Source organism: Physeter macrocephalus, unplaced genomic scaffold, assembly GCF_002837175.3.
Source record: "Physeter macrocephalus isolate SW-GA unplaced genomic scaffold, ASM283717v5 random_127, whole genome shotgun sequence".
NCBI lineage: Eukaryota > Metazoa > Chordata > Mammalia > Artiodactyla > Physeteridae > Physeter > Physeter macrocephalus.
In genome coordinates, this window is record NW_021145413.1 from 61861 (window position 1) to 88959 (window position 27099).

The 27099-nt window shown below is 58.9% G+C and overlaps 1 protein-coding gene across 7 annotated transcripts; it reads left to right on the forward strand.

Annotated features, from left to right (window-relative positions):
• RELT (RELT TNF receptor) lies at positions 1-27098 on the forward strand. 7 transcript variants are annotated; one of them, XM_024131791.3, is made up of 13 exons: positions 7834-8050; positions 10304-10318; positions 12176-12186; positions 17671-17796; positions 18792-18866; positions 18974-19140; positions 19349-19428; positions 20167-20424; positions 21713-21793; positions 22043-22124; positions 22300-22554; positions 22985-23201; positions 23344-27098. In XM_024131791.3, exons 1-13 carry the CDS (start codon positions 7984-7986, stop codon positions 23389-23391), a joined length of 1482 nt encoding a protein of 493 aa, XP_023987559.1. In that variant the 5' UTR covers positions 7834-7983; the 3' UTR covers positions 23392-27098. The 7 variants fall into 7 exon arrangements, with proteins under 7 accessions (XP_007109009.3, XP_054938412.1, XP_054938414.1 ...); XM_007108947.4 differs by lacking the exons at positions 7834-8050; positions 10304-10318; positions 12176-12186 and adding an exon at positions 1-268 and having other exon boundaries at positions 17640-17796; XM_055082437.1 differs by lacking the exons at positions 7834-8050; positions 10304-10318; positions 12176-12186 and adding an exon at positions 3-268 and having other exon boundaries at positions 17640-17796; positions 20335-20424.
• The last annotated feature ends 1 nt before the right edge of the window (position 27099 follows it).

The window sequence follows — 27099 nt, forward strand, 5'->3', positions numbered from 1 at the left end:
ATGCTTTATAACCAGGGCTGCGTGTTAGAATCCCTTACAGGTTACATTGTAAACACAAAGCATAATACGTAAATTATACTTACATCGAAATACACATTCCCAGCCTCCCCCTAGCTCCTGAGTCAGTGGGTCTTGGATAAGGCTTGGGAATCTGAAGCTGACACATGCTGTAAGGGAAAAACGAGGCGAATGTGAGCCTGTCTACAACTCCAGGAATCGGTGCTCTCCAGCAAAGCCTCATGAGGCTCGGAATCTGACGGAAGCCAAGGTGAGCAGGGGTAGAATCCAAGTCTGTCTGATTTCTGGTCATTAAATCAGACACAAGGATGTAAAGGCCAACAACATGGGGCCATTCTTTGCAGGGGCAGAGAGCCCTTCCCACCAGGGTACACTGGCAAGGCTCAAGGGGATGACTTCTAGAAAAGGACAAATTGTGCCTCAGCTCTCGTGAACACGTTTCAACATTTTCCAACCTAAACGATTAAGACTTTACAGAAATCAGTTGCTAAAGGGGAGTGTAGGCTTATGCTTTGCACACTGGTGTACACATATCTCGGGTCTGCCAGGCCCCTGATGCCATGGGACATGCATGAAACATCTTGCAGCATCACTACTGGGACAGTCTGGACGAGGGGATTACAGAAAACACAGATACAGAGTAGAAGGCCACATTCATGTGGTGGAATTTATGAAACAAAGCATAGAAGGAGCACAGGCTTTGAAGCTAAACGGAAACCTCAGTTTTGCCACTAACTAGCCATGTGACTTTGGATGAGCTGTATCCCTCTGAGTCTCCATTTCCTCATCTGTAAATCGGGGCTGACAGTCATTTCCCCCACAGGAGTCTTGCTTGGTGTGCACAGGTCTTTGGATTGCAAGGAAGAGATTCATTCTGCCCAGAAATAAAAGGGGAGCGAATTAGTGGAGACATGAACTGGAAGCAAATAGCTCTCAGCACAGTGACCCACCTATTGCTGCTCCATCTCAAGACCCCTGGCCTCTCTACCTTGAGTCTCTGGTCCCTGCCTCGCCGCCAGCCAGCTGCCATTCTCTCTGCTTCCCAGCTTCTGCTGCCGTAGGCCCTCTTCCACCTCTGGACAGACTTCACTTTCAGCACTGGTTACCCAAGGCTGAATCCTCATCATTTTTCCTCAAGTGTCTTGGTAGGAATGGGCCCTGCCCAGCCCACTGTTCTTAGGAGGTCACATCCCAGGGCATTGGGCAGCCTGTGGAGAGGTGCACAGCCCTGAGCAGGTCAGCTGTGGGCAGGGAGGTCCTGGGATGCACAGTTGTTAGGCGCCCAGCCCAGGGGAGAGCCTGGAAGAACTAGCTCCTCTAAAGCAGTCCTCAATCTTGGCTGTACATTCTAATCACCTGAGGGGCCCAGGCCACATTCCAGACCAATAACTCAGAATGCTGAGAGTGGGACCCAGGTGTCAGTAATTTTTTCAGGAAAACTTAGTTGAAGTATAACATTTGTACAGAAAGGTACTCAAGTCATTAGTGGGCAGCTAGGTAAGTTTTCATAAACACACCCAGATCAAGAAATAAAATCTTCTGGGACTTCCCTGGCCGTCGAGCAGTTAAGACCGTGCTTTCATTGCAGAAGGGGTAGTGGGTTTGATCCCTGGTCAGGGAACTAAAATCCCACATGCCACGCGGTGCGGCCAAAAAAGAGAACGTTCCACCATGCAAAAGCTCCCCGCATGCCCCTTCCCAGTCTCCCTTCTAGGGTAACTACCACCCTGGCTTCTGACACCATGGTTTAGTTTTGCTAGTGAGGTGGAGAACCACTGCTTTAAAGGGCACGGCCGGGGACTTTGCCAGCAGTCCAGTGGTTAGGAGTCTTTCACAGCTGCGGGCCCGGGTTCAGTCCCTGAAGGGGAACTAAGATCCCGCTGGGTTTGATGTGAGAGGGAAGGAACAGCTTGAATCAAGGCAAGGAGGGGTGGGGGAGTCTGGAGCGAGGGGTCCGAGATGTAGGCCCAGCTGGAGCAGAGGGGAAAGAGGAAAAGGCAGGGAAGCCAGAATGTGAGCTCCAGGAGGGGGGAGGGACGTTTTGTTCATTGCTCCATCCCCAGGTCACCTGCAGTGCCTGACACACAGCAGGTGCTCATTAAGTATTTGTTTAATTAAATCTAGAGAATTCAGTTGGGATCCCCCTCTAGGTCTTGAATGTCACAAAACAATAGCCTCAGCTCCCATTTATTGTTTGCTGCAAGCCAGGAGCATGGATCATCCGGTTTAATCCTCAGTGGTCCTGGGAGGTTGGTACCATTATTATCATCTTTTTCAGATGAGGAAACTGAGGTACAGAGAGGTTAAAAGCCTTCCTCAAGGTCACCTGCCTACTAAGCAGTAGAGCCTGGATTCACATGTGATCTGTCTGCTCAGGTCTCTGTGCCTCATGGAAGAGAGGAAGGGCAGCCACATGGGGTGGCTGGAGGACAGGACACAGAGTCTGAGCAGTCAGAGACATATCCAGTCACTCTTGAGGTATCTGGCACGTGTTCCTCAGACCAGCCCTGGGAAGGATGTCCTGACTTCAGAAGAGTCAGGGCCAAAAGCCATCTCCTCTCCAAGGGGGTTCTTCAGGTGTTTCCTTGGGCTAGGGACAAACAGCAGGGTTTAGGTAGACATCTACCTCACAAGGAAGATGAGGCACAGAAAGGGATAGAGACTTACCTAACATCACACAGCAAGGCAGCATTGAGGCTGGGGTGGGTGTACAGGAGAACCAGGCAGGAAGATTTCCTGTGGTCAGAAAAGGAAGAAAGTTTATCCAGGTGACCTCTGAGAACTCTTGACATCTTTTGCATGCCTGCCAAACACCAAGTCTCTCTTCTGTCCTCACAGACCTTAGGCCACAGGCCAGGTTGCAGGAAGCGGCAAGGGGAAGTGCTATTTTGGGCCCATTATGGCCAATGAGGAGACCTGCCTGGCAAAGGCAAGTGAAGGGGCTGGGTCAGGGGCAGGATGCAGGGCTGAATGGGGAGGGGGCAACGTGCAGGCCTCAGGGAGAAATGGGGGCAGAGCCCAGATGCTGGGCTGTGGAGAGAGACAGGGCAAACACTGAGGGTGGGGGACCAGAGGGAGCAGATGGGGGTTCTGAGCCCAGCAACCTAGAATAAGCTGGTATCCCCCAAATGGAGTCTCAGCAGATCCTCACAACACCCTGGGCAGGTGAGCTTGCACTCAGAGAGGTGAGGTCACTAGCTTAAGGCCATACAACCTGACAATGGCAGAAATAGGACTTGACCCCTAACTGTGTGACACCAAAGCCCAACCCCAGTGGGAATCCAGACCCAAGCCAGGGTCTGGACCTAAATGCGGACAGAACCCAACTCTCAGGCCTAGCAGCCCCAGCTCAGCTCCTGCCCCAAGCTGAGCCCCACCGTGGCCTCCCAACCCCAGTTTTTCCTTAAACCAAGCCCACCCTCCCCCTGGAGCTAAGGCACAAACACAGGAGGACAGCCCACCTTCTGAGGTAGAACTTGGCCAGTTGGGGGGTTAGCCAAGTGCAGAGTTTTGAAATTTAAATCTGAGCTGGGACATTTCCTCTTGCTTTGGACGTCCACGTTGAAATTTAAGGGTAGCCAGCAGAGGGCACCACCTTTTCTGGTCCATAACCCCAGGGGCTGCCATCTGCTCAGATCCCCTGCAAACACCCCTCTTCCTCTAATCCTGTGGCCCAGGATCCCCACTCCACCTCGGGGAGAGTCTCAGTGGGACATGGAGTCCATGTCCCTGCCTCTGGATCACCACAGCTCCTCCCAGCTTATTGTGCTGTGCCACCTAGGATGAGGTGTGGGCCTTCTCTGGGCTCACTTCTCTGGCTGCACTATGAGAGGTTCAACGGGATTGTCTCTGAGGTCCTTGAGCTCAGGGCTTGTAATGCTAAGATTCCGTGGATCCATCTGAGATGCCAGGAGTTTTAAAAGCCTGTGATTCTGAGAGTCCTTTGTTCTCGAGCCTGTGGTTCTCCAACCTCCATAAAAAGCCGATCTAAATCTCTCCCGCGGCCTCCACAACTCCTTCCCTGTCTCCTCACTGTAGCGGCTAAATGTTCCCAGACTCTTGGGCAGGGTCCCAGCTGCAGCTTGCTGTGGTTCAGAGGACAGGAGGGACTGCCTCGGCCCCTCCATCCCTGGTCATTTCTTCTGTCTCTGGTGGCTGCTCACCCTTCCCACTCGGCCACGTCAGGCAGATCGCCTCCTCCCACAGAGAACTGGAATGACCTCCAGGCAACAAGTTTGGCAGCCTAATTTTCAGATGGGGAAGCTGAGTTGGGAAGGATTTGAGAGCTGGTGGTAGAGACAGGCCTGGACCCTCTATAGGATGTCTGATTAATAGCCAGTGCTCCTTGACCAAAAAGCATATCCCCATCTGGCCTACTGGGTGTGTGTGAAATGCCACCATTTGAACTCCAGTACTTGGAACTGGGGCATAGAAGGTCCCCTTACAAAGAAAACATTTGCAGGGATAGAGGGCGTCCTGGGCTGCTCTAGCCCCCTCAGCAGGTCCCCAGCATGGATCTTCTCTGGACTCCTTCTGTGGGCTCGGATGTGGGATATGTGACCCTGGGATCACCCCTGACCTAGCCCTGGGGGTGTCCGTTGACATACAAGGGGGCTGGCTGGTGCTATGATCCCAACATCAGTCACCTGGAGCTCTTTCTGCCCTTCCCTCACAACCTGGGCCTGGCCCAAGGAAATGGAAACTCCTCCCCTCTCCCCCTCCCTCTGCAGGTGTCCAGTTCTCCTCCTGGGATCTCCTGGACCCTGGAGACCTGACCTTTCCCACCCCCTCACCCCATGGCTCAGATGCTATGACAGTTTATTTAGAATTCTCCACCTCCTCTCACAATGTATCCCTAACAACTTATTTACCTTCCTCCACCTCTGCCACGAGCTGTGATTATCCTGATCCCAGCCAGGCCTCTGCCCCACCAGCACAAGGCCCTCCCTACTGTCTGCATCTCCTCCCAGCCCTGCTGTCCTGGGAGGGCCACCTGGGACCCCCTGAATGGTACTGAGTGGGGGAAACCCTGGCTCTTGAGCTGCTGCCTCCAGTTCTGGCCCACCATATGGCTCAACTCCAAGGGGCACGATTCACAGAGCTGGGAATACAGTATGAATAGTGCCCTGGGGTCCTTAGTCACCCCCTGCTGGGCACCCTGATGGCTGGTGTTGGGAATCAGCAGGGTGGGACAGCTGGTGGTAGGGAAAGGACAGCAGTGTATCAACTGTCCTGCTGGAAGGAGGGACTAACTATCCTGGCAGAGAGGGGAGGGGTGGGGAATGGAGACAAGAAAGGCCTCCTGGAGGAAGGAGGTTTGGGCTGGGCCCTGAAGAATGAGCAGGAGACCACCAAGTGGGCCTCCATTATAGATTCACTTTCACCAGACCTTTCTCAACAACTAGGTGGGGTTTCTGGGGGTGGACCTGGGCCTCTTCAACAAGGCAAAGTGAGGTCGTTGTCCCTGGCTGCCAATTTCCAGGAGGAAAACGAGACCCAGGGAGGGACAGCGGTGGCCCCGTTTGCACTGGCAATGGTGACAGGTCTCAGAGTAGCATCCAAGTCTCCAGTCTATCTTGCATCTTGCAACCCCTTCTTTATTGGTTTGGAGCCCAGAAGGGGCTGATCCGAGAGGCCTTGTCCGGCGCAGCCCCCTGCAGTTCCCGGGGATCGCGAGAGATGGCGACACAGAGCAGCACGGCCAGGCTGCAGAGCGCGAGCCCCATGGCGGTCTCCAGGGGCTGGGGGCGGGGGTCGCGAACCAGGGCTCTGACGTCGGAGGCGGGGCCGGCGGCCGTGACGCGCGGGGGCGGGGCTGCGCGCCTTCCCGGACCGGGCGGCGATTCATTCAAAAGGCGCGCAGGCTGCGCGGCCGCCCGTGCGCTCGCCGAGCAGGGCTCGGGCACCGCGTCGGCCTGGGAGCTGGGCTGCTGGAGCTGCCGCGGGGCGGCCAGGTAAGGAGTACGCGCGGAGCCCCAGCCCGGAGTCCTATCCCGGAGGCCGGGGCCAGAGGGATAAGGCCCGAGCGGCGCCCCCTGCCTCCCAGCGTCTCTGAGGAAGTTCGCCGGCGCGGCGGATGCCGCAGCCCGGGCCCCGCGCCTCCCCGCCCCCGCGTCCTGTCCCGGCGCCTTCCGCGCACGGACCCCCGCCCGTCTCTGAGTCCCCTGCCCGGGGACCTGTGTGTCCTCCGGCCGCGGCTCCAGGCCCGACCGTGCGTGATGGGGAGGCGACGGCGGAACTTGCAGTTTGAGGAGCCGGCGGGCCCCGGAGACGCCCCGGCCTGGGATACTTGGACTGAGACCAGGACGGGGTGCGGGGCGGGACGGCGGCTCCTCACTGTGGCTGCGGCGCGGGGCGGCCGGAGGGGGGGTTCTAGACGGTGTCAGCCCGTGACTGTGGGTGACACGGCGCGTGAGGCGGCCCAGTCAGGGCGAACGTGTGGCCCGGACACTGGGCGGTGACGTTGGGCCGAGGGGGAGACACCGAGGGGCTTAGTGTGTCTGTGACAGGCAGAGTGTGTGCGTGAGACTGTGTGAGGGAGACACCCCGGGTCGCTACGGGTGACCGTGACCCCAGCCCACTGTGAGTGAGACCCCGGGTTACTGGGGTCACTGAGTGTGTGTGTGTGGCCTGGGGTGTGACCAGGACAGGGCCAGGGCCCTCATGAACGTGAGTGAACATGGTATAGAGGGGGAGGAACCCCAAGTGACTGTGAGAACCAGCCCCTGAAGCACTGGGGTCATAGTGTGCTGTGGGGTCAAGTAGTGCAGTGTGTGTGTGTGTGGAGGGACCTCAAACACCTACTAGCAGATGGGGGCTGGAAGGAGAGGGGCCAGGGAGGGGACAAGGGTCTCTCCAGGACTGTCCCCAAGAGGGCGTCCCTCAAGAGCTCAGTTCAGTGAGGGGGGTGGACCCTGAGTGACTTTCTCTGGCAGAGGGAGAGGGGCCAAGGCTGAGGGGCATCTGGTGGGGTGATATGTCTGGCAGCAGCTGAGGGCCCCTGAGGTAGCCTCAGGCTCCATCTTTCTCTCTTTTTCTCTCTGTCACACACACACACACACACACACACACACACACGAGGTCCGAGAGGCCTGGCTAAACTCTGTCCCTGGTAACCTGTATTCTCACTGGGCCCAGGCATAATCTTGCTCTCAGATCCTGCCCACCCTTGCTGGGCCTCAGTTTCCCTGTCTGCACACTGAGGTGTTGGGCTGCGAATGGACTGTGAATCATCACTTCGGGATCCTCTGTTGTTTTGGGGTCAACTGTCTTTGTTCTCCCCTACCTCCCTTCAGGCAGAAAGACTGCAGTAGGGGGTGGGGGCAGGCTGTCTGCTGGGGACAAAGTGGCCCAGGTGCTGGTGACAGGGTTGGAAGCACAGCTCCTCAGATCACGCCGAAAATTCTGACCCATAGACATTGACTTCTCTGGTGCCCATCTCCTTTCTTCAGTTCCCTTCTTGCGGGGAGAAGGGGTATGTTCCTGGGGGGCATGAGTCGTCTCTGCTTTGGAGAGCTGGAGCAGGGCCTCTTCACCATCTGGGCTAGACCTTCCTGAGGCCCCCACCCACACAAGAAGGTCTGTTGGGTTCGTGCAAAGTGGAATGGAAATCAGGCTCCCTAGCCCAGGAGAGGTGAGGAGACACCTGCTGAAGGATCTGCACGTTCTCTCCTCTGCTGTCATCCTCTGAAAACGTTGATTGCATCCTGGGTCGGGGAGAGAGTTGGGGAGACAGTGCTAGGTGCTATGCTGAATGCTTTATGGTGTGCTCTTGTTGAATCCTCACAGTGGCTCTGAGATGTGATGACGGTTTTTCAGAGAAGGAAACAGAACCTCAGAGAAGCGAAGTGACTTGCCCAAGGTCACACAGAGTCAGGACAGTGCCAGGACTGGAATTCAGGTCTCCTGCGCTTGAAGCCCTGTAAGATGCTTGGAGAGGGCCACTCCCCTTCCTAATATCTGCTCATGGCTTATCTGGGCTTCCTTCTCTCAAATGCAGGCTGGCAACATGGCCCCGGCAGGGTGTGCCATTGTGAGTTCTGAGTGTGGTGTACATATGTCTAGAACATTAGGGGTGGCTGGGTTTTGTGGTCTTCCTGTTCCTCCTCCTCCTCCCTCCCCCTAGCTCTCACCTCCTAGCCAGAGGTCACCAGAAAGTCCTGTCTCCTGCCTTCTAGAGCCTGTAACTGGTTTTGGGAGCACCCATGTGGCTCTGAAGAATGTTGGGAGTCAGCAGCATAGCCCAGGCTCCAAGAGTGGCAGGAGAATTGAGAGTCCCACTTGACCTTCACCATACCTGAGAGGCCCTGTGCCCCTGCTCAGAGTTGTTCTAGGGGCACTTTCCCCAATCCACCCGCGCAATCCACCGACACACTGCGGGGGTTGAGGGACAGGCTAGGAGTGACCTTGAGCTTGTGCCTACCCTCTCAGGGCCTCAGTGTCCCCATTCTTCCCTGAAGCCCCTGCTAGCTCTGCCCACTGCTGCTGCTTTGCCGAGAGCTGGAGCTGGGGATCCGGGTGTCCCTCTGTCCTCTCTGGAATGACTGGAGTTGTGCTTCTTGGGGCTGATCAGAATAGCTGTCTTGATCTCCTGGGGCTTAGCCTGAGTTATTTCCATCCCCAGCAAAGAGGTGGAAATAACTCAGGGCCCTGGAAGGGGAGGGAGAGGGGAAGGGTTAACCAAGGGTTAACCTCCTCTTCTGCTCCCAGCCCCACCCTGTGCCCTGCCCAAGCCAAACCTTTTTGGGAACTTGGGCTGCCGGGACCACAGGGATAGTGGTGGGGCCCGGCTGGGTTTCCAGTGTGGCCCCAGTTGGGACTCGTGTGACATTTGCTGGAGGCAGGTGCCCATTTCTGGCCAAGGAGGGGAAGCTTTCAGCCCCCTTCCCCTGCTCATAGAGTCAGCCTCATTTTACAGAGGGAGAGACGTGGTTCTGAGAAGTGCTGGGACTTACCAAGGCCCCGCACAGCTCTGATATTCTGGCTCTCACCCTCCAGACAGCGAACCTACCTTCTGTCCTGCCACACGTCCCCCAGCAGGCTGGACGTGGCCCAGGACTGGAAGCAGGCCCGAGACATGCCTTTACAAAATCAGGGTGCCTCTTATGTTCCAGCTCGGGCCTTGCTGTCCTTGCCCAGACTCCTGTATTGGCCTCTCTGCCTCGGTTTCCATTTCCCTCACACACGGCGCCAGAGTGGCCTCCCTAAGGTAACTTGTACTGTTTGCCTGCAAAATATAGTCCAGACTCCTCATCCTAGCATCGAGGTTTTCCTTCCAGGACCCTTTTGAACTTTACATTTTCACCCTCATCCCTCCCTACCAGATGCCTTGGTTGTACTCTGCCTTTGCATTTGCTGTCTCCCCTTTCTAGAACCCTCCTGACCATTCAGGGTACAGCCCCAGCCCCACCGCCTCCCCCAGGAAGCCCTCCCAGCCCAACATTAGTTCTTCTTCATTGTGTGGTCCATGTGCCACATGTCCCCCCTCACCTCTGGGAATAGGCACAGGGGTGGGGTCCTCATGGGCACCACACACCCAGCTGGGTGGGGCCGGCCTGGCCAACAGCCTCTCCTCTCCCGCTGCCATATCTGTGTTGGCCAGGCCTCTTCCTGAGGAAGGGCAGCCATCGTAGGCTGAGGGCCTACTGTGTGCTAGTATGCACAGGGAGGTTGGTACCCAGGGTCTCCAGTGCTCCCAAGTGTGTGCTGGGGGTTAGGGGTGAAAACTCAAGGCCACTCCTGTGCGTAGGGGCCAGTTTGGTGCTTGCCCTGGCCTCCTCAGGCAAGGCTCTCATTCTGGGCCAGCAGAGGACGCTCCCCCCTGAGGCCCTAATGTGTGTTAGGCCCTGGGTGCAGGGCTCCTTGCAGCAGCACTGGCAGGGCATCCCTTTCCTTCCAAAGCTGCTCAATGGGGAGCCCAGACTCAGAGGGCAGAAGGGTCCAGTCCTAGTCTGACCCACACAGTCACTGGTGCTGGAGTCTGGCACTCAAGCTCGTGCCCAGCCCCCAGCCCCATCTCTGCCAGGCACCAGGTGGGAGGCGAGAGTTGTCTGACAACTCTGGTGTCAGTTTTCAAAGAAGGACCAGGCTGGCTACCTGCAGAAGGAGGAGGAAGTGGTGGTAGGGCTGCTCAGGCCCACTCCCTCCATTATAGGGCCAGCCCTTCTGCCAGGTTAGGCAGGAGGGCTGGACCAGAGGGGGAGGCATTTTGCCTGAGATCGGCCAGCAGGCCCCCCCCAACCCCACCCCGACTCAGGATTGGGACATGACCTCTGGCAGACCTTAGCACCCAGTTGGGGTGGCAGGGAAGATGGAGGTGCCGATGCTGCATCCCTGCTGTGTGTTCAGCCCTGGGTAGGACCGTGAGGCTCTCATCCTCAGCCTCATGCCCAGGTCGTCAGCAGCCCCGTCCAGGTACAGGCATTGAGAAGAGGGCCCAGAGACGGGAAGGGACTTGCAAGACTCCAGTGTCACTGGGATCCTAACCTAGGTATGTTTGCCTGGAAGGCCAGAGCTTTTTCCCAGGCCACCCTGGGAAAGATGAGTGCTCTATAAATAAACTGCCCATGTGGCTATGAGTGTGTGCCCTGGCTACTTGACACAGGAGAGGGATGGAGGGGCCTCTGCAGCCAATTAGAGGCAGGGTCTGAGTGTGTGGGTGGAGAGAGAAGGAAGGAGGGACCTAACTTGGACCTGTACACCCTCAGGGTAAGAAGGAGCAGTGAGCACAGGGATGGAGCCGTGCCCCGCCTCCTGCGTGCACTTGCTGCCTCCCTCCTTGAAGGGGGAGACCTCGAACAATGATGGCTGAAGGGGCCAGGAGAGGGACGGGTCCACTCTGACAGGGAGGCTGGGAAGGCTTCCTGCAGGAGGTTGCACCTGGGCTGAGGCCTGATTGTAAGAAGAGTCGCTGTTCCCTGATGAACCATGGATCCTCCAGCCATGCCAGGAGGTCAGCTGGGCAGGCACAGTTGTCCCAAATCACAGAGGCAGAAACAAGTTCAGGGATGTAGGGCTGGGTCCTGACTGCTCAGCACCCCTCGCCTTCCTGACTGTGGCTTCAGTTGGCGTGGGAGCAGGTGGACACAGGCCTGTGTAAGGGCTGGGAAATGGGCACCCAGGGTCCACCTGGTGAGTCCAAGACTCATCCACCCATGCTGTTGAGACCGATGTTGGGTTCCTCAAGTGCTCTTGCCTGCTCCCAAGCCACTGGGTGACCTTCGTTGGATGCTGCTTGGTTCTGAGCTTGGCTCCTCCTCTGGCCCTTGTGGCCTGTTGAGGACTGGTGCTCAGGAGAGGCCTGGTCAGATCGGGCCCTGACCAGTATTACTTACAGTGGGCTCCATTTATCCCCTCAACATCCCTGGAGGCAGGGACCAGAACCCCTGTTTGCAGGGGAGGACCCTGAAGCTCAGGGTGGGTAAGTAACTTGCCCAAGGTCACAGAGCTCCTAAGTGATGACCTAGAGCTTGAACCCAGGTGTGACTGCTCTGGGTCCAGCCTCCCCCTCAGGCTGACCTCCATCCTCAGGCTCTGTTGGTTAGGGCCTGACCTGGGATTGCTGGGGGCAGGGGAATCTCTTTCCCCCAGCACCTTGAGTCTGGAGGAGGAGTCGGAGAATGGGGCAGGCTGGGCCTGTGATCTCCCCTCAGTCTCTCTCCAAGCCTCCCCAAGTCAGCCTGGTTGGGGCTGAGCAACTCTGGGCACCCTGGCACAGTAGGGATCGGTACAGATGCACGGCCGGGGCAGGAGGCAAAGGTGGCTTCTCGGAGGAGAAGGTAGCAGTGGAGAGAGCTGGTGGGCAGCGGGGTGTCCTCCAGCCCTCCCAGCGCTTTGCCATCTGTCCTGGGAACTGGCGCGGCCTCCCGGCAGGAAGGCTCTAGTTCTGAATGCTTGGTTGCTGGGCTGGAGCAGGGCGTGTGGGAGCAGCGGGAATGCCAGGTCTCGGGTGGCAAGAGCAGGGGCTGTCAGCTGCCTGTCCCCAGTCCGCATGGGAAACCTTGTCTCCTTTCAGACTGAGTGGTTACAGGGTACTACTCTGAGTCTCAGTTTCCTCATTTGTGAAACCTGGAACCCTGTCTTTGAGGCCTGGTAAGGGAATGGGCATGTAGTAGGTTCTTAGTGAGGGGTGTTGGGGAGCCCCAGCTCTGCCTCAGAGAGGACTGTCTAGTTTGGGCCCTTGCCACACCCCCCAGCCCCAGGCTTAGGCCAGGGAGGGGGCAGGGATTGCATCTGCACCCAGAATGGGAGGGGCTGGGTGGGCCCTGTCTGCCTGCCTCAGCCCTTTTCTTAGCCTCAAGGGCCAATTCTGCCCACCTCACACCCCTGAGCCTTCTAAGCCCAGGCCTGGTGAGGGGCCAGGGAGCAGCTGCTGTCTGGTGTGCCTGGAGTCCTCACCCCAGGGTTGTGACCTGGGAGATCTTGGCTGCCTGAGGCTGGGCTGGGGGTGGGAATGGGGGAGACCTTCTCACTGAGTGGCCCTGAGGCAGCCTCTGCACATCTCTGGGCTCCCAGCCCCACATTAGTCCTAGGGAGCTGGGCTCTACCCTGGGATCTTCCTCTTCCCCCTCCTTCCCTGGGCTTCCTGCTTCTCACAGGTCCCAGTGCCTTTTCCTACTGGGCCTGTGGTAGACTAGGGCACTATGCAAATGAGTATGGATGCAGGAAACCTCAGAGGCCCCAGAGACCCCCGTGGCGACAGTACCTCCTTCCCTGGCGCCTGCCCGCACACTTTGTAGTAGTCTTTCAGGTGAGCCGCCTCCTGTGTGCCGCCAGCTCCCTAGTCTCTGCCATCAGGTTGGCAAACGCTCAGAACATCTGTTTTGCGCCAGGCCCTGGGCCAGGCTCCTGGGTGGGAGGGGCCAGAGTGAGGTGGGAAGCTGTCAGGTAGGCCTGGGCTCCACCCCTGCTTTACCTCCCCCTGGCTGGGTGACCCATAGCCACAACCTCAGTTACCCAAGGGTGAAGCAGGGATGCTCACCTCTCCTGTGAGGAGTGGAGGCAACCCAGGATGAGGGCCTGGCCCGAGGCGATGGGAGTCTGTTCCCTTCCCTTTGAGGGTGGAGGATGAAAAGGAGGCAATGCCTAGCTGTCCTCACTACCGCCCACTGTGGGCACTGCCCTACTTCAGCCCCAGTTGCCAAGGAACCACTGGCTTCCTTGCTAACCTGGATTTCTCTATTGATGGGCGGCCTTTGTCTTCCTGCCTAGGGCGCAGGCACTGCGGAGAAAGGCCTGTGTCCAGCTGTGTTTCCAGGCAACCCTAGCCCTTGGAGGCTGCAGGGAGGTCCCCAGGCCATCAAGCCACTGGCTGGGAAACAGAAATACCTGCCCCGCACCCCCTGCTCCAGGTGGGTACTTGCTTCCTACCTCCGTCTCCCCAGGCCTGCCTCACTTGGCAGGCAGCCCAGCAAGCCCTCAGCAAGTTGTTCTGTACCTCTCCCTCCCCCGCTAACCCTTCAAGGCCCTGGGGGAAATGCAGGCTTCTCAGCTTGCAGCCTAAGCTTGGTGTGACCTGGGCTCTGCCCACCTTTTCTCTCCCTTCCTACACCCTCCCACCCCCCAGATTGTCAGTGTGTCTCATTGGGCACCTCCCGTGTACCAGGCTCTGCACCAAGCATTGTACATAGATATAAGAGAATCTCGTTTGTACCTCGTACCTCCCATCGAGTGTGTGCCATAACCCCCTCCACGATTTACACGTGGGGAACCTGAGGCACGGTGAATGCTTACTGAGGGCCTGCTCTGTGTCGGGCTCTGTGCTGAGCATTTAATGTGCGTTCTCTCGGCCTCACAACAGCCCTCTGAGGGATGGGGAATGGGGGTGGGGTCCACAGCCACAGAGCCAGTGAAGAACAGAGCAAGGAAGGCTGGTTCTCCCCAAGTCAGGCAAGGGCTTCAGATCCGGGTTCAATCCCCCACCCCGAGCCCAGCCTCTAGGCTTCTTAATCATCAGCCTGCTCCCTGGCTCCCTCGACCTTGGGAGAAGGTAGACCCTCGCCTGAGTGCCTTTTCTCATCCCCCTGGTTCAGCACATACCTATTCACATGTTGGGCACCTGGCATGGGGGCAGCATGTCAGTGGGGAAGGGGTGGGTGCGTAGCCTGGTCACACCCAGGGCAAGGACTGCACAAGTGAGGTGGTGGTTGGGGGCTTCCAGGAGGAAGTGACTTCGAGCTAAGCTCTGAAGGAAGGGTAGCTGTCAGTCGGGTGATGGGAGGGGTTTCTGGGCAGAGGAAACAGCAGGTACCAGTGCCAGGTGAGAAAGGCAAGTGTGGGGGACAGAAAGAAGCTCAGAGTGGCTGGAGTTGTGGGGAGGGACAGGGGTCAGATCTGGGTGTTGAGACGTCTAAGCTGCGGGGGGCTGAAGTGGAGGCCAGGGAGGAGGCCGGGGCAGGCGAGGGGTGGGGTGAGCATGGAGCCGTGGGAGACCCTCGGAGGAGGCCTCTGTGGAGGCCCGTGAGGCTGGAGAGGGAATGCCGCAGAGATGGGGCCCCAGGCTGGGGCCGGGTGACCCCATGAGCTTCAGTTCTGGGAAAGGGGAAGCTGCTGAGGCCTGAGGAGGCCCGGGTGGTGACACAGCTTCCTCTTTCTCTGAGGCCTCCGGGGCTGTGCCTCCCTGGGGCTCTGGCACCTCCCGCTTGGGGCCCTGGTTGCAGCTTTGCTAGTTGGCTTTCTTCCAGGGAATTTCTGGTTCTAATGGTTTGGGCGTTTTTTTGGAGGGTGGGGATGGGCTGAGTGTGAGGAACCCCTCCCCCTGCCCCACACCCCTGTGAACCTGTTTTCTCAGAGGCCTCCTGCTCCAGACACCGGGGCAGGGTTTTGTGGTGAGTGAGACAGACATCCCTGCCCTCGCTGCTGTCTGGTGGAGGGGGGCGGGGGCAAGCAATAAACAAGTAAGCAAACAAACAGTTATAAGCCTTGGTGGGAGGTACAGAGGGAAAGAAGGGGTGACGGGGAGGAAATCACATGACCTACGTCAGGCTCGTTACCTCATTTAAACCTCATGACAGCCTTGCTCTGGGACATAAACCTCCCCATCTTGCAGGTGAGGAAACTGAGACCCAGCAAGGTGAAGCAGGGGTTCAGGTCCCCCAGGGAGTTGGTGACAGTGGGAACAGGCCCCAGGCTGAGATTTCAGGGAGGAGTGGCCTCTAAGCTAACTTCCTTCTCTGCCCCTGGGGCCTTGAAGGGTGGTTCTCCTCTGCCAGGAGCCCTGAGGCCAGAGAAGACCACCACCACTGCGGGCTGAGGGTCTGCCCATCTTTGAAAGCCCTCCCCCAGGAAGCCCTCAGGAGGTGCCCCAAGGTGCAGGGCTTTGGAAGGTCACTGATTGCCCTGCCTTCTGGAAGGCAGAGGGGTGGGGATGGAGCCTTCTCAGACTCCCCTCCCCCAGCCAAGGGGCTTGATCTGAACTTGCTTTTCAGTCAGGGTTCCAGGGCTCAGAGCATAGGTGCTGGAGGCTGGGTGGGGAGAAGGCGCAGAGGGGAGTCAGAGCAGCAGGGGTCCACATGCGTGCAGGGGGGTTCTGGGTGGAGGCCAGCGGCCTGACCGGGCAGGTCCTCTGGGGGCTCAGGCTGATTATGGGGGCCGGGGGAGCTGCTGTAAGCAGAGACTCGGGCAGCCAGACTTGAGTAAGTGCTGGTTTGGGGTAATTAGAAGGCACATAATTAGAAGGCATCAGGGCGCTAAGCAGCGAGCGTCTGTGAATGTGCCTGAGTGGGCCCTCGCTGTCTTTGAGTCTGGGCCTTTGGACCCCACTTTCCTCCTTGAAGTCTTGAGATCATAGCTCCCCGTCTGGGCTCAGGTCACCCAGCAGGTGCCAGTCACGGCCAGGGGTGGGACTAGGGGGGAGTCTCTCCTCAGTGGCTGTTGGGTCTCTTACTTTCCACCCCTGCCCCAGCTCTCTGGCCCACCCTGGGGATATGGACGGGTGCTGGGTCTGGGGGCTGGACAGGGCTACAGGGCCAGCCTGAGGTCTTGGGGCTCGTGGTCAAGCTCCCATGAAGAACCAAGGAGGAGGCCATGGAGAGATGGGCTTGAGTAGGAACTGGGCCTGGGCAGGGGGGGACACTTGTGACCATGTTGGAGGAGGGACCGGTGCAGGATGGATCAGAGGATGCCACCTGTTGGGTGCTGACTGCCAGGGTGCAGCCTTCACTCTACTCTGTGGCTGGACCTTCTGTCCCAGGTTTTCCCCTGAGCTGGCCTTGGGCCGAGATCCACTGCCAGTGACCTGGAGAGTCCCGAGGATAGTGTGACCACTGCCCCAGCCCCTCCTCTGGGTGTAATTCAAGCCCCTGGCCCGCCAAGGTCTGTGCCAGGCCAGGCCCACAGCGCAGCCGGATCAGTTTCCTCTGGCTCCTTTTCCTGGTGGGAAGTCCGGGCCGCCTGTAGGCCAAGGGGCTCTCGGCTCTTCCGTGACCTGGGGTTTACTGCAGGCAGTGCTTCTCCTGCCAGGCTGGGCATCAGACAGCCCCGGGGTTCCAGGCAGGGCCCCCTCAACATGCTGCGCTTGGCTGCTCGAGGCTGCCCCTTGGGGGTCAGAGGCTGCCTGTGGCCTGTGCCTGAGGCCCTCCATATACACCCCTCCCTCACCCTCCTGAGCCTGGAGACAGGCCTCCTGGAAAGAGGTCATTGAACTCCCTTGTTCTGCCACTGTCCCTTTTGTGCAATCCAAATTTTTCTTCCTGCTCTTCCAACCTCGTCTACCAGCTGGAGACTTTTCTACAGAGGAGGCCACACCCTTGAGCCTGGGGGCTCAGCCTCAGGCCTGTGCCCATCACCCTCGGTGCCCTCACATGCCTTATTTGGTTTCTTGGCACTTCCCTCCATCTGGCACGGGATGCTCACTGTTTATCTGTTGGTCATTGGTCTCCCCTGGGGTGTGAGCTCCCTGAGGACAGGGACGGCGCCTGTCTTGTTCATACCTTTTCCCGTGCTGAGGGCAGTGCCCAGCACACAGCAGGTGCCCAAGAGAAGACAGAAGGCTTGAATGCTGGCTGCCACTCCCACCCCTACAGGTCTGCCCGCGGCTCAAGAGATGCAGTCAGACACATCCCAGATCTCTGGAGAAGTCTGCCGGGCGGGACCGTGGGACCCGTGGGAGGACCAGCACTGTGATGAGGTTGGGGGTGGGGGAGCTTTGGGGAAATGGAAGTCTAGAGAGGCTTCCACAACAAGAGGACTTTGTGTTGGGCTTTGAAGTGTGACGGAAAAGGCCTTCCTTGGAGCAGAAACAGCAAGAGTGAAGGCAGAGAAGCAGGAGAGGCGGGCATGCTTGTGGGCCCCGAGGAGTTCTGAGAGGCAGGAGTCTGAGAGCTGGGGGTGCAAGCGGGGAGGCCGGGCGTGGGGTCGCCGTTAGTGCTCTCGTTCCTCCCACCCCCAGGGCCGAGGCTGTAGGCTTCCTTCCTCCCCTGCCCGGTCCTAGGGCAGCTGGCTGTTATGGAAGAGGCAGGAAGCCCTTCCTCCTCTGGGAAGCTGCCCTGGGAGGCTGGCCCCAGATAGGGTGCCCCCACCTCTGCTAGGGCCTGCAATGGACTAGAGGGCGGGGCTGGTGAGTGTAGACCAAGCCGCCCCAGCATTCTGCCCTCCTGGGGACACCTCTCGATGTTCCCATCCAGCCCCGTCCTGGAAGGAGCACTGGGAGGACAGCGCCTGCCTGCCTGCCTGTCCCGTCTCTGTCTGAGCCTCTCCTCCATCTGCCTGAGGCTGGCGACCCCCTGGGGCTTGAGGATGAAGCTGAGCCCACCGCACTGGCCCCTATCCTTCCTCCTTGTGGTGAGTTGGGGATGGGACCGTGGGGAAGGTGAGTCCTGAGCCCTGCGCTCAGGAACCTCGTGCCGCGGCGGGTGCTGGGGTTGGTTACGTGGCTCTTCTTTTGAAGAATCGAGGCAGTCTGACCCTAGGAAGCGCCTCCTGCCCCACGTGCTCCTGGTGCCGTTGGCCTCTCAGTGTTTGGCACGTGCTGGAGCCGGGTCTAGGGCCTGAGGAGGGTCTCCAGCTCCTCCCGTGTGACATTCCCCTTTCAGGGTAGCTGGCTTTGCGCTGTGCCTGCCCCAAACGGGGGCCCAGCTGGAGTAATGGGGGATCTCCCCTGCGGGCAGGATTCAGGGCAGATAGTTCACACCTGGAATGGGAAGAGAGAGAGCTCCGAGAGGAATAGGGGGAGAACACGAATGAAGAAGATACTTCCTTTGGGGCCTGTCATGCCTGTGTGGGTCCCAGGGTGTGAACGGCTGGCCTTGCGTTGTGGGAAGGTCACGGAGGAGGATGTGGTCCCAGAGACTCAGCCTCGGCCCTGAGGCACCATCTGCAGCCTCGGCCCCAGGGATGATGAACTGAGGCTGGTTAATGACATTTTCAGCTGTGGTGTGTGGACCAAGGCAGCAGGTAGGGGGGCGGAACCTGAGAGAGGAATTCGGAAGAATTTCCTCCTCATCATCCTGGTTAGCTAGAAGGGCGTGACTCACAGACCCAGGGGCTCAAGATCCTGATCTGGCCCTGTCTGAGGCGTTTCAGCACTTTCCAGAAACAGATGTGGTTCTCCCCTTGCCTAGGCAATGGCAATGCAGCAGGTCTGGGACAGGCAGATTTTACTTGTAGCACAAGGGATTGAGGTTAGAGAGTGTCCCCAAAGCCTGGGGGTGGCCCTGTATATTGGTGATCCTTGTGTCTGGGGTGACTGAAAGTGGGTGGGGGGGTAGGTGGCCCCAGAGATGCCATGTCCCAGTGCTTTCCGCTTCTTCAGTGTGTCCTGCCCTCTTTTCTTCCAGCTGTTGCCCTGGCCTCTGGCCACTGCAGCATCAACAACCCCTTGGCCGTGCCCACCCGGCGAGGAGCCCAACCTGGTGAGCTCACCCATCCCATCCACCTCTCCTGGGAAGACTGTTGAGGGCCGGGGGCAGGGACCTCAGGCCTGGCTCCTGGCTTTGTTCTCACTCTTTCCCTCCTGCAGGAACCAGGGCAGGGCACATTATGCAGGTCCTGCCCCCCAGGCACCTTCTCAGCTTCCTGGGGCTCTAGCCCTTGCCAGCCACACTCCCCCTGCAGCTCTCGAGGGAGGCTGGAGGCCCAGGTGGGCACGGCAACTCGAGACACACTGTGTGGAAACTGCCAGCCTGGGTGAGCCATGGGTGGGGTGTGGGTGTTCATGACCAGGTGACCAGGACTTGAGATCCTGGGGTCCCAGCCTCACTCACCTCTTGAGTGGGCCACAGTCTTCCCATCTGTGAAATGGGGTGGGTCAGGACCAGTGAGGGTGCCCAGTAGGAAGGTCCAGCCTCTCTTAAGGATAGTTTTTGGGCTTCAGTAACATCTTCCCTCCCTGCAGGTGGTTTGCCCCGTCAGAGGTCCCCCGTGTTCCCTGTCAGCCATGCTCCTGGACAACCCTGGGTACTCGCAGCTGTTACGGTGAGTGGCAGGTGGTGGCTAGGACTGGCGGGGTATGTGTGGGGAGGGGACTGGCGGGGTATGTGTGGGGAGGGGTCTGGCGAGCTTGAGCCCAAGGGCCCTGCAGCGTCCGTCTGGGGCAGTGGGGTCCTCACTCCCCTAGCCCAGGGGAGGGTGTGCAGCCACAGGGTGTCCAGCAGGTCCACTGGCTGTGTCTTCTCACCCCGTCTTTGAGTGGCAGAGACTGTCCAGCAGGTGGCTGCCACAGCTGGGGGCTCACATCCCGACCGGTCTCCTGTCCTATCCCCTCGAAACAACCCACGTAGCTGAGTGTGAGCACATATGCTTACACACATGCACCTCCTCTCACCTGTTGAGTTGGTCACCTTCTGAGGCAACTAACTCATGGGTCAGGCTGTGGAGAGGCAGGATCCGGTGTCGCTGTGCCCAGGCATGTGTACCGTTGCCTTTTGTTCACCCCTCTGACCCATCTTGAGGGGTGGACAGGGGCCTCAGGGTCTGGCTGTCCTGAGGGCTGAGGAGGCCTTGCTCAGGCTGGCTGACTGGTCAGATGGCCAAAAAGGAGGGTGTGAGTTGCCCTTTCCTTCCCCACCATGGTGGAGAGTAGGTGCTCTGGACAAGCTGGTACCACGCACCGCCCCGACCCCTGCCCACAGTAACCCAGGCCCTGGGCCTCTCTGAGTGTGTTTCTCTCTGCCTCTGTCTTTCCTCCATGCCTCCATCCTCCGTGGTGCTCAGAGCGGGGGCGACGGGCCCGACGTGGCGTGGAGGTGGCAGCAGGGGCGAGCGGCGCGGGGGAGACGCGGCAGCCTGGGAACAGCACGCGGGCGGGCAGCCCCGAGGAGACGGCTGCCCAGTACGCGGTTATTGCCATTGTGCCCATCTTCTGTCTCATGGGGCTGCTAGGCATCCTGGTGTGTAACCTGCTCAAGCGGAAGGGCTACCACTGCACGGCCCACAAGGAGGTCGGGCCTGGCCCTGGAGGTGGAGGCAGCGGTGAGGCCCAGCCTGGGGCTGGGTGGGGAGGCCAGAGGGCGCAGGCTGAGAACCTACTTGGTCTGGAGGGTCTGACAGGGAGAGGCCTGCAGAGGGCTAATCAGGAGAGTTTCCCGGAGGTGCCGCACGTGGGCCGCAGAGGAGACACTGCGGACTGGCAAAGTGGAAGGAAGGGTGAGGCGACCCGAGGTGGCAACTGGGGCAGAGCAGAGGCAGAGCAGAGGTCAAGTGGCTTCAGTGGGATTCCCTCCCTGTGTGAGGCCCTACCCAGCTGTAAGGGCCTGGACTCCTCAGGGGCTGCAGTTGTGTGTGTGGTTCAAGGATTGGACTGCTTTCTGGGTACTCAGGGTGACCTCCGACCTCTGGCCTGAAGGGCTGGCAGGGCAGCTGTCCTGGACGGGGACCATGAGAGGCTCAGGTTTCAGCTCCAGGCTGTGGTTTGAGTTACGAGCCCTGGACCCCTAGGGAGAGACATGTTCCTCCTGCCCCTACCCCTGGGCCCTGGGTCCCTTTCTTCTTCCCCTTACCCCCCTGCACTGTCCCCCGAGGGCCAGTAGGGCCGGGATCCCACATGCACATACACTGCTCACAGAACTTGGGGGCTAAGTCAAGATAGAATGGCGCCTGCCATGCCAGCGCCCTTTTCAACCTCTGACACTGTAGTCTGCAGGGGGCAAGAGGGGGACAGGCGCTTTAGGCAGGCAGGAAAGTGGCAACTCAGGCCATTTTGCCTGGAACTGCACTTGTTTTCCTGGCCTAGGACTCCCTTTAACTGTTGGCTGCTGCCTGGGTGCGAGTCCTAGGAGTTCTGTTTGCTGCTGGCCCAGGAATGATTGCATGGCCCATTCTCATGCCCTTGAGGTTCGGGTCCTCAGTTAGTTGTACCGACAGGGCGGTGTGTAGGGAGGTGATAGGCCTGGGATGGCAGAGTTTGCTGGGGCTGTCGGGAGGTTCTGGGCAGCGAGGCAGCCCACAGCTCCCTGAGGCTAAAGAGAGGAGAGGGCAGGCCCTGGGAGAGGCTGCTTCCCTCATCCCACACACTCTGCAGGGATGGTGGAGTTCAGATGGCCCTGAAACTGCTAAGCCCCTGGTGCTGCTGGGTGCAGGGAGCAGTGATGCTGAGTAAGTAGTGAAGGTGATAATGGGCTCAGAATCAGAGCTGAGGCCCTTAGGTACACATACAGCTAGGCCAGGGGCGCCCTCTGCTGCCATGTCTTGGTGTAGCCTGTGAGCCCAGAGTGTACCCCTGCCTCCTTCCCTAGGATCATGGTTCTCTTCTCTTCCCCAGGGGTCAACCCTGCCTACCAGACTGAGGACGCCAATGAGGACACCATTGGGGTCCTGGTGCGCCTGATCACAGAGAAGAAAGGTGAGGGGGGAGGTCTGACCCCATCCCTCCCGCCGGGATACCTCAGGCCAGCGTGCCCCTCTCTGACCACTGTGGCTTGGTGCTGCCGCCTCTCTGCCTGCTCTTGCCTGGTGAGAGGTGGAGGAAAAGGCACACAGCCTGGGCCAGGGAGGGGGTGGCGGGTAGGTAGGGGGATTTGTGCTGGGGCAGGATGTTGGGGGGAGTGTCCCTCATGGCCCAGAGCTGGGTTCTGACTACAGCTGCCCACAGAGAATGCGACGGCCCTGGAGGAGCTGCTGAAGGAGTATCACAGCAAACAGCTGGCGCAGACCAGCCACAGGCCTCTGCCCAGGTGAGTGGACAGGTGGGCAAGGAGGGCCCCAAACCACAGGTAATCAGCCTGCCTCCTGGAGACTCACCACTTGGGTATGTTGTCCCTCCTGTCACCCCGCTTCCCCTTCACTACCTCCTGGGGTCTCCTGGGCCTGCCCTGCCCCAGTGACCGCTCCCACCTGTGTCTTCCACAGGCTGCCGCCCGGCCCACCCAACATGCCGCACGTCTGCCCACATCACCACCACCTCCACACTGTGCAGGGCCTGGCCTCACTCTCTGGCCCCTGCTGCTCCCGTTGTAGCCAGAAGTGGCCCGAGGTGCTGCTGTCCCCCGAGGCTGCAGCTGCCACCACCCCTACTCCCAGACTCCTGCCCAACCCGGCCAGGGCGCCCAAGGTCGGGGCCAAGGCAGGACGCCAGGGAGAGATCACCATCTTGTCTGTGGGCAGGTGAGGAGGGCATAGACACAGCAGGGTGCCACGACATGACATAACAGCTCTGGGGGAGGCAGGGCCCTAGCATGATCCATGAACAGTGGGTTCAGTGGTGGCCTCACCCTTCCTGGCCTCAGTGGGCCTCTTTGCAGTGGGGGTGGCCAGGGAAAAGCCAGGTCTTCCCAGCTAGCTCTCTCACATGGAGTCCTCGGGCCCCCAGGGCAGGGTCATAGCCCCTATCACACCTGCGCCGCCTCAGGCTAAGAGCCTGTCCACCTGCAGCCTAGTGTCGGGAGGTGTTGGGAGCTTGTCAGTGGGTGGGAGGACGTGAGGAGGGCTCAGGCTCTGACCCATGAACTTGCTGTGTGACCCTGGCGGGTGCTGCGCCCTCCACACCTGGGGTCCCCCCTCTAGTGGAGGATGACCGCACTACCTCCCCTCACAGGTTCCGTGTGGCCCGAATTCCTGAGCAGCGGACGAGTTCAGTGGCCTCGGAGGTGAAGACCATCACGGAGGCGAAGACCATCACGGAGGCCGGGCCCTCAGGGGGTGATCTCCCTGACTCCCCACAACATGGCCTCTCCAGTGAGCAGCGCGCACTGCTGGGAAGTGGTGGAAGCCACGCTAAATGGCTGAAGCCCCCAGCAGAGAACAAGGCCGAGGTGGGGACCAGAGGGGAGAGGTGTCTGTTGGTACCTGTGCCAACCCCGACTGCAGATGGGGCAGGGGTGGAGGTACAGAGGGCTACTTTCCTGGAGTCCAGAAGCCCCCTGAGAGCTCTGACCTCTCACCCCTGTCCCCCAGGAGAACCGCTATGTTGTCCGGCTGAGTGAGAGCAACCTGGTCATCTGAGGGGCTGTCTCGTCTGAGGACACTGCAGCCCTGCCCTGGGAGATTCCGAAGGCTTCCTGGAGGAGGTAGAGCTGCAGCTGAGCCAGTGAGGATCCAGAATGGCCCAGCAGACAGAACAGCCAAGGCCAAGGCCTGGAGGTGGGAGCATCCACCCCAGTGAGGAGGCAGGCCAGCCGGCCGGCGGGTGCTATGTGCAGGAGCAGGTTGAGAGCCCCTCCTGTCCCTGCCGCCCATTTCCTTCCCTGCAGGATGTCCCTGATGCTGTGCCCTGCCCTGGCTGGATCCTAGGAGCCCACAGGGTCCTCTGCACCACCGGGTGGCTAGGCCTCAGTGGTGAGGAGGGGCCCTCTACCTGGCCCCACGCCTTAGTGATGAGCCACCCCTTGCCTCTGTAGAGGGGACCTCCCCCTCCTTTCTGACAGGTCCTACAAAGGGAGGGGTCAACAAAAAGCCATGAGCTAGGAACCGAGTTCCTGGGTTCTAATCCTGGGCAAGCCCCTGGCCATTACTGGGTCCCAATTCTTCTGACTGACTGTGAAGCGGGGAGAGAGTGGCGTCTCGGTGCCCAGGGCCTTCCAGCATCTTGCAGGCTCTGGGCTGGGTCGTGTAGATGGAGAGCTTGACCCCTTGCCACCCCTCCCACTAGTAGTTTTATCTGGCCCCGTTTTTGCTGCTTCAGGGCCACCACCTTCAAGGCTCCCATGGGGCTGCCCATCCATGGCTCTGCCTACAGAAGGGGCATAATGCACGTGCCTGCCCCTGACCCTGCTGTTTTTATTGAAATTGAAAAAACAGACTTGACCTGGGCAGGGCTGTGGTACAGAGCCCCAGCCTGCCCAGCCACCCACAAGACCTCAGGCGTTTTGGAGGGTAAGGGGTGAGGCCTCTGGCCTCGGTGGTTTCTGTGTCCCTGTGGTGTTGGTGTGTCCATCCCCTGGCCTGGGCAGTGCGGGCGACTGCCCAGCCCGCGTCTCCACTCTGGCTCAGCAACCTCGTTATTTATGTGGGGCTGTGCAGGCATGGGCCCACTGCTGTCCCCGTTTCTCTTATTTATTGAAACTTTGCTGTTGTCCCACCCTTGTGTCTCCACGCCCATCCATTTGTTGAATAATAAAAGGTGGGAAAGTAGTGTCATGAAGAGCTGCTTTTTCCCTGTGCCTCTTCTCAGGTCTGCCTATTCAGTGAATAGTTCTGTGTCGGGCTCCGTGTGTGGGACAGGCCATCCCTCCCCTGGCAGCGCCTGCTGTTTGGCAGGTGGACACCAGGCAGCAGCTGAAGTGGGGCCGGAGGAGGCCTCTCAGGTCACCTGGTTCTCACTGAAGGCCCTAGAAGCAGTGCTGTCCAACGGAAATAGAGTGTGTGCCACGTATGTAATTAAAATTTTTCTAATAGCCACATTTTAAAAAGTAAAAAGGAACAAGTGAACTTATTTTAAATGATATCGACAATGTATTTTACTTAAACCAGTATATCTAAAATACTTTCATTTCAATATGAAATCAGTATAAAAATTATGAATGAACCATTTTTTTTGCTTTGAAATGTGGCATGTAAAATACACTTAAAGCACATCTTAATATGAAGTAGCATATTTCAAGGGCTTGATAACCACATGTGGCTAGTGGCTCCTGTATTGGACAGCACAGTTCTAGAGGAAGTGGAGCCTGGCAAATGGATGGGGTAAGTAAGGCATATTGAGGGCTGGAGAATGTGGGAAGGGGAGCTGTGTTCCACAGAGGGAACAGCATGTACAAAGGCCGGACGGCAGTGAAAATATGAGGAGCTGGAGAAGCTGCAAGTACAGAGTGACTGAGGTGTGAAGGCTGGGCTGGGGGTGGCAGCAGAAGGCAGCCACATGGGCTCTTGGAAGCCATTGGCCCTATGCCAGGGATGCCCAAGGAGCCTCTAGAGCATTCAGGAAGGACTGGCCAGCTCATTTCTGACCACTGTGGAGGGTGGGGGAGCTGTGGGAGCAGGGATCCACAGGAGGCTGTTGCAGCCATCCAGACAAGAGACGGAGGAGCAGGGGTTTGCGGGGGCAATGGAAAGACTCCTGGGACAGAGGACAGAACTGCTAGGGCTTGGTGCCGGGATGTGGCTCACAGGATTAGGGCCAGCTGGGTGGGGAGCAGTGATACAGACCCACGGGATGTCCTGAGGCACCTGCACGTGAAGGCCCGCAGCGCTCGAGGGACAGACCTGGCCTACGATGATACCTGGAAGCACTCAGATGGGCATTTGCACCAGGACTGGACTGGGAGGGAGCAGGTTCCAGGGAGAGTGCTCAGGGAAGACCCAAAAAGGTGGGAAGGGAAGCAAGCAGGAGAGTGCAGCGTCCTGGAAGCCAGGGAAGGACGAGAGTGTGGGGAGCAGGGTGGGTCACAAGGCCAGGCGCTGCTGCAGGGTCAGGACTTGCGTCCCCTGGCTAGCCGACACAGGGATGTGGCGAGAGCAGAGCCAGGTCCCAGTGGGCTGAGCTTCCTGCAGAAGCCTGACTGTGCCAGATAATAGCTGATGGGCCCTCAGGCTCCAGGGAGAGGGTTTTTAGTTAATTCCAGGTTCTTTTGGTGTTTGGTATGGTTTTAAAACACGGAGGGTCTTCCCTGGTGGTCCAGTGGTTAAGACTCCGCACATCCACTGCAGGGGGAGCAGGTTCAATCCCTTGTCGAGGAACTAAGATCCCTGCGTGCTGCATGGTGCGGCCAAAAAAGAAAAAAAAAAAAAGGAAGGAAAGGACATATTTCAACACTAATGGGAAAGAGGCCTAAGGAGAGGCTGAAGAACCAGAAGTGACGGTTCATGGAACCTGGGGAGGTGTGGAAAGGGACGCCCTACGGGAGGCCCAGGCTTCACACAGGGCAGAAGCCATGGCAAGGGGCCGGCCTAGCAGCTTAAGAGAAAAATCCCTGCCTGAGGGGAGGCTGAGCTTTGAGATTCTGACCTCTCCCTTTCTCTCACCTCTCTTAGGACACAGGCTTCTCTCTCTGGGGCTTCTCAGGTGGGCAGGAAAGGGAGGGCACCTCTGAGGACCCAGGAGGCAAAGCGCATCACCTGCTCTAGGAGAGGGGAGGGAAGGAGACAGGCTGGACATCAGGAGGAATTTTCCAGAGCACCAAAGGTTGCCAAAGTCTAGAACAGGGTGTCTTGTAGGGGACCAGTGGGCATCACCAGTGCACCCCGGGGAATGTTCCCTGGGGCTGCCGTGGTGCGACTGGTGTCCCTACTCGCCAGCTGTTCAGCTGCACCTCAGGGTGTGCTTCTCAAACTTGGCTGTCCCCTCAGCCAACCAACCCCACTTCACCAAGGACTTGTGTGACACAATGAGATGAGGACGAGATAGTGCCCTGGGGGAAAGGGGTGGGAGGCTGAGCCCTCCCACTCTCTGGCCTCCTTTCCCAGGGGGAAGTTGGACTCTGGTCTCTGGATGCCCTCTTGCCTGGAGTGAGGCACATACAGATGCCAGCGACAGTTGGAGGCTGAGGCTGGGTCTGGGCTTCCCGGGTTAGGTAACGCACACCCCATCTCAGTGCTGGGCCCTGGGGTAATAAGCACTGCTCCCCTCCAGACCACTCCCACCACCCCAATTTCCTGCTTGCTGGAAGGTAAGAGAAGGAATAGCCCTGGCCTCAGTCTCTTGTCCCTGGAGGATGTTGAGGCCAGCTCCCGAGAGAGTGGGATGAGGAGCTGAGCGATCAGGTAGGGGTGTGT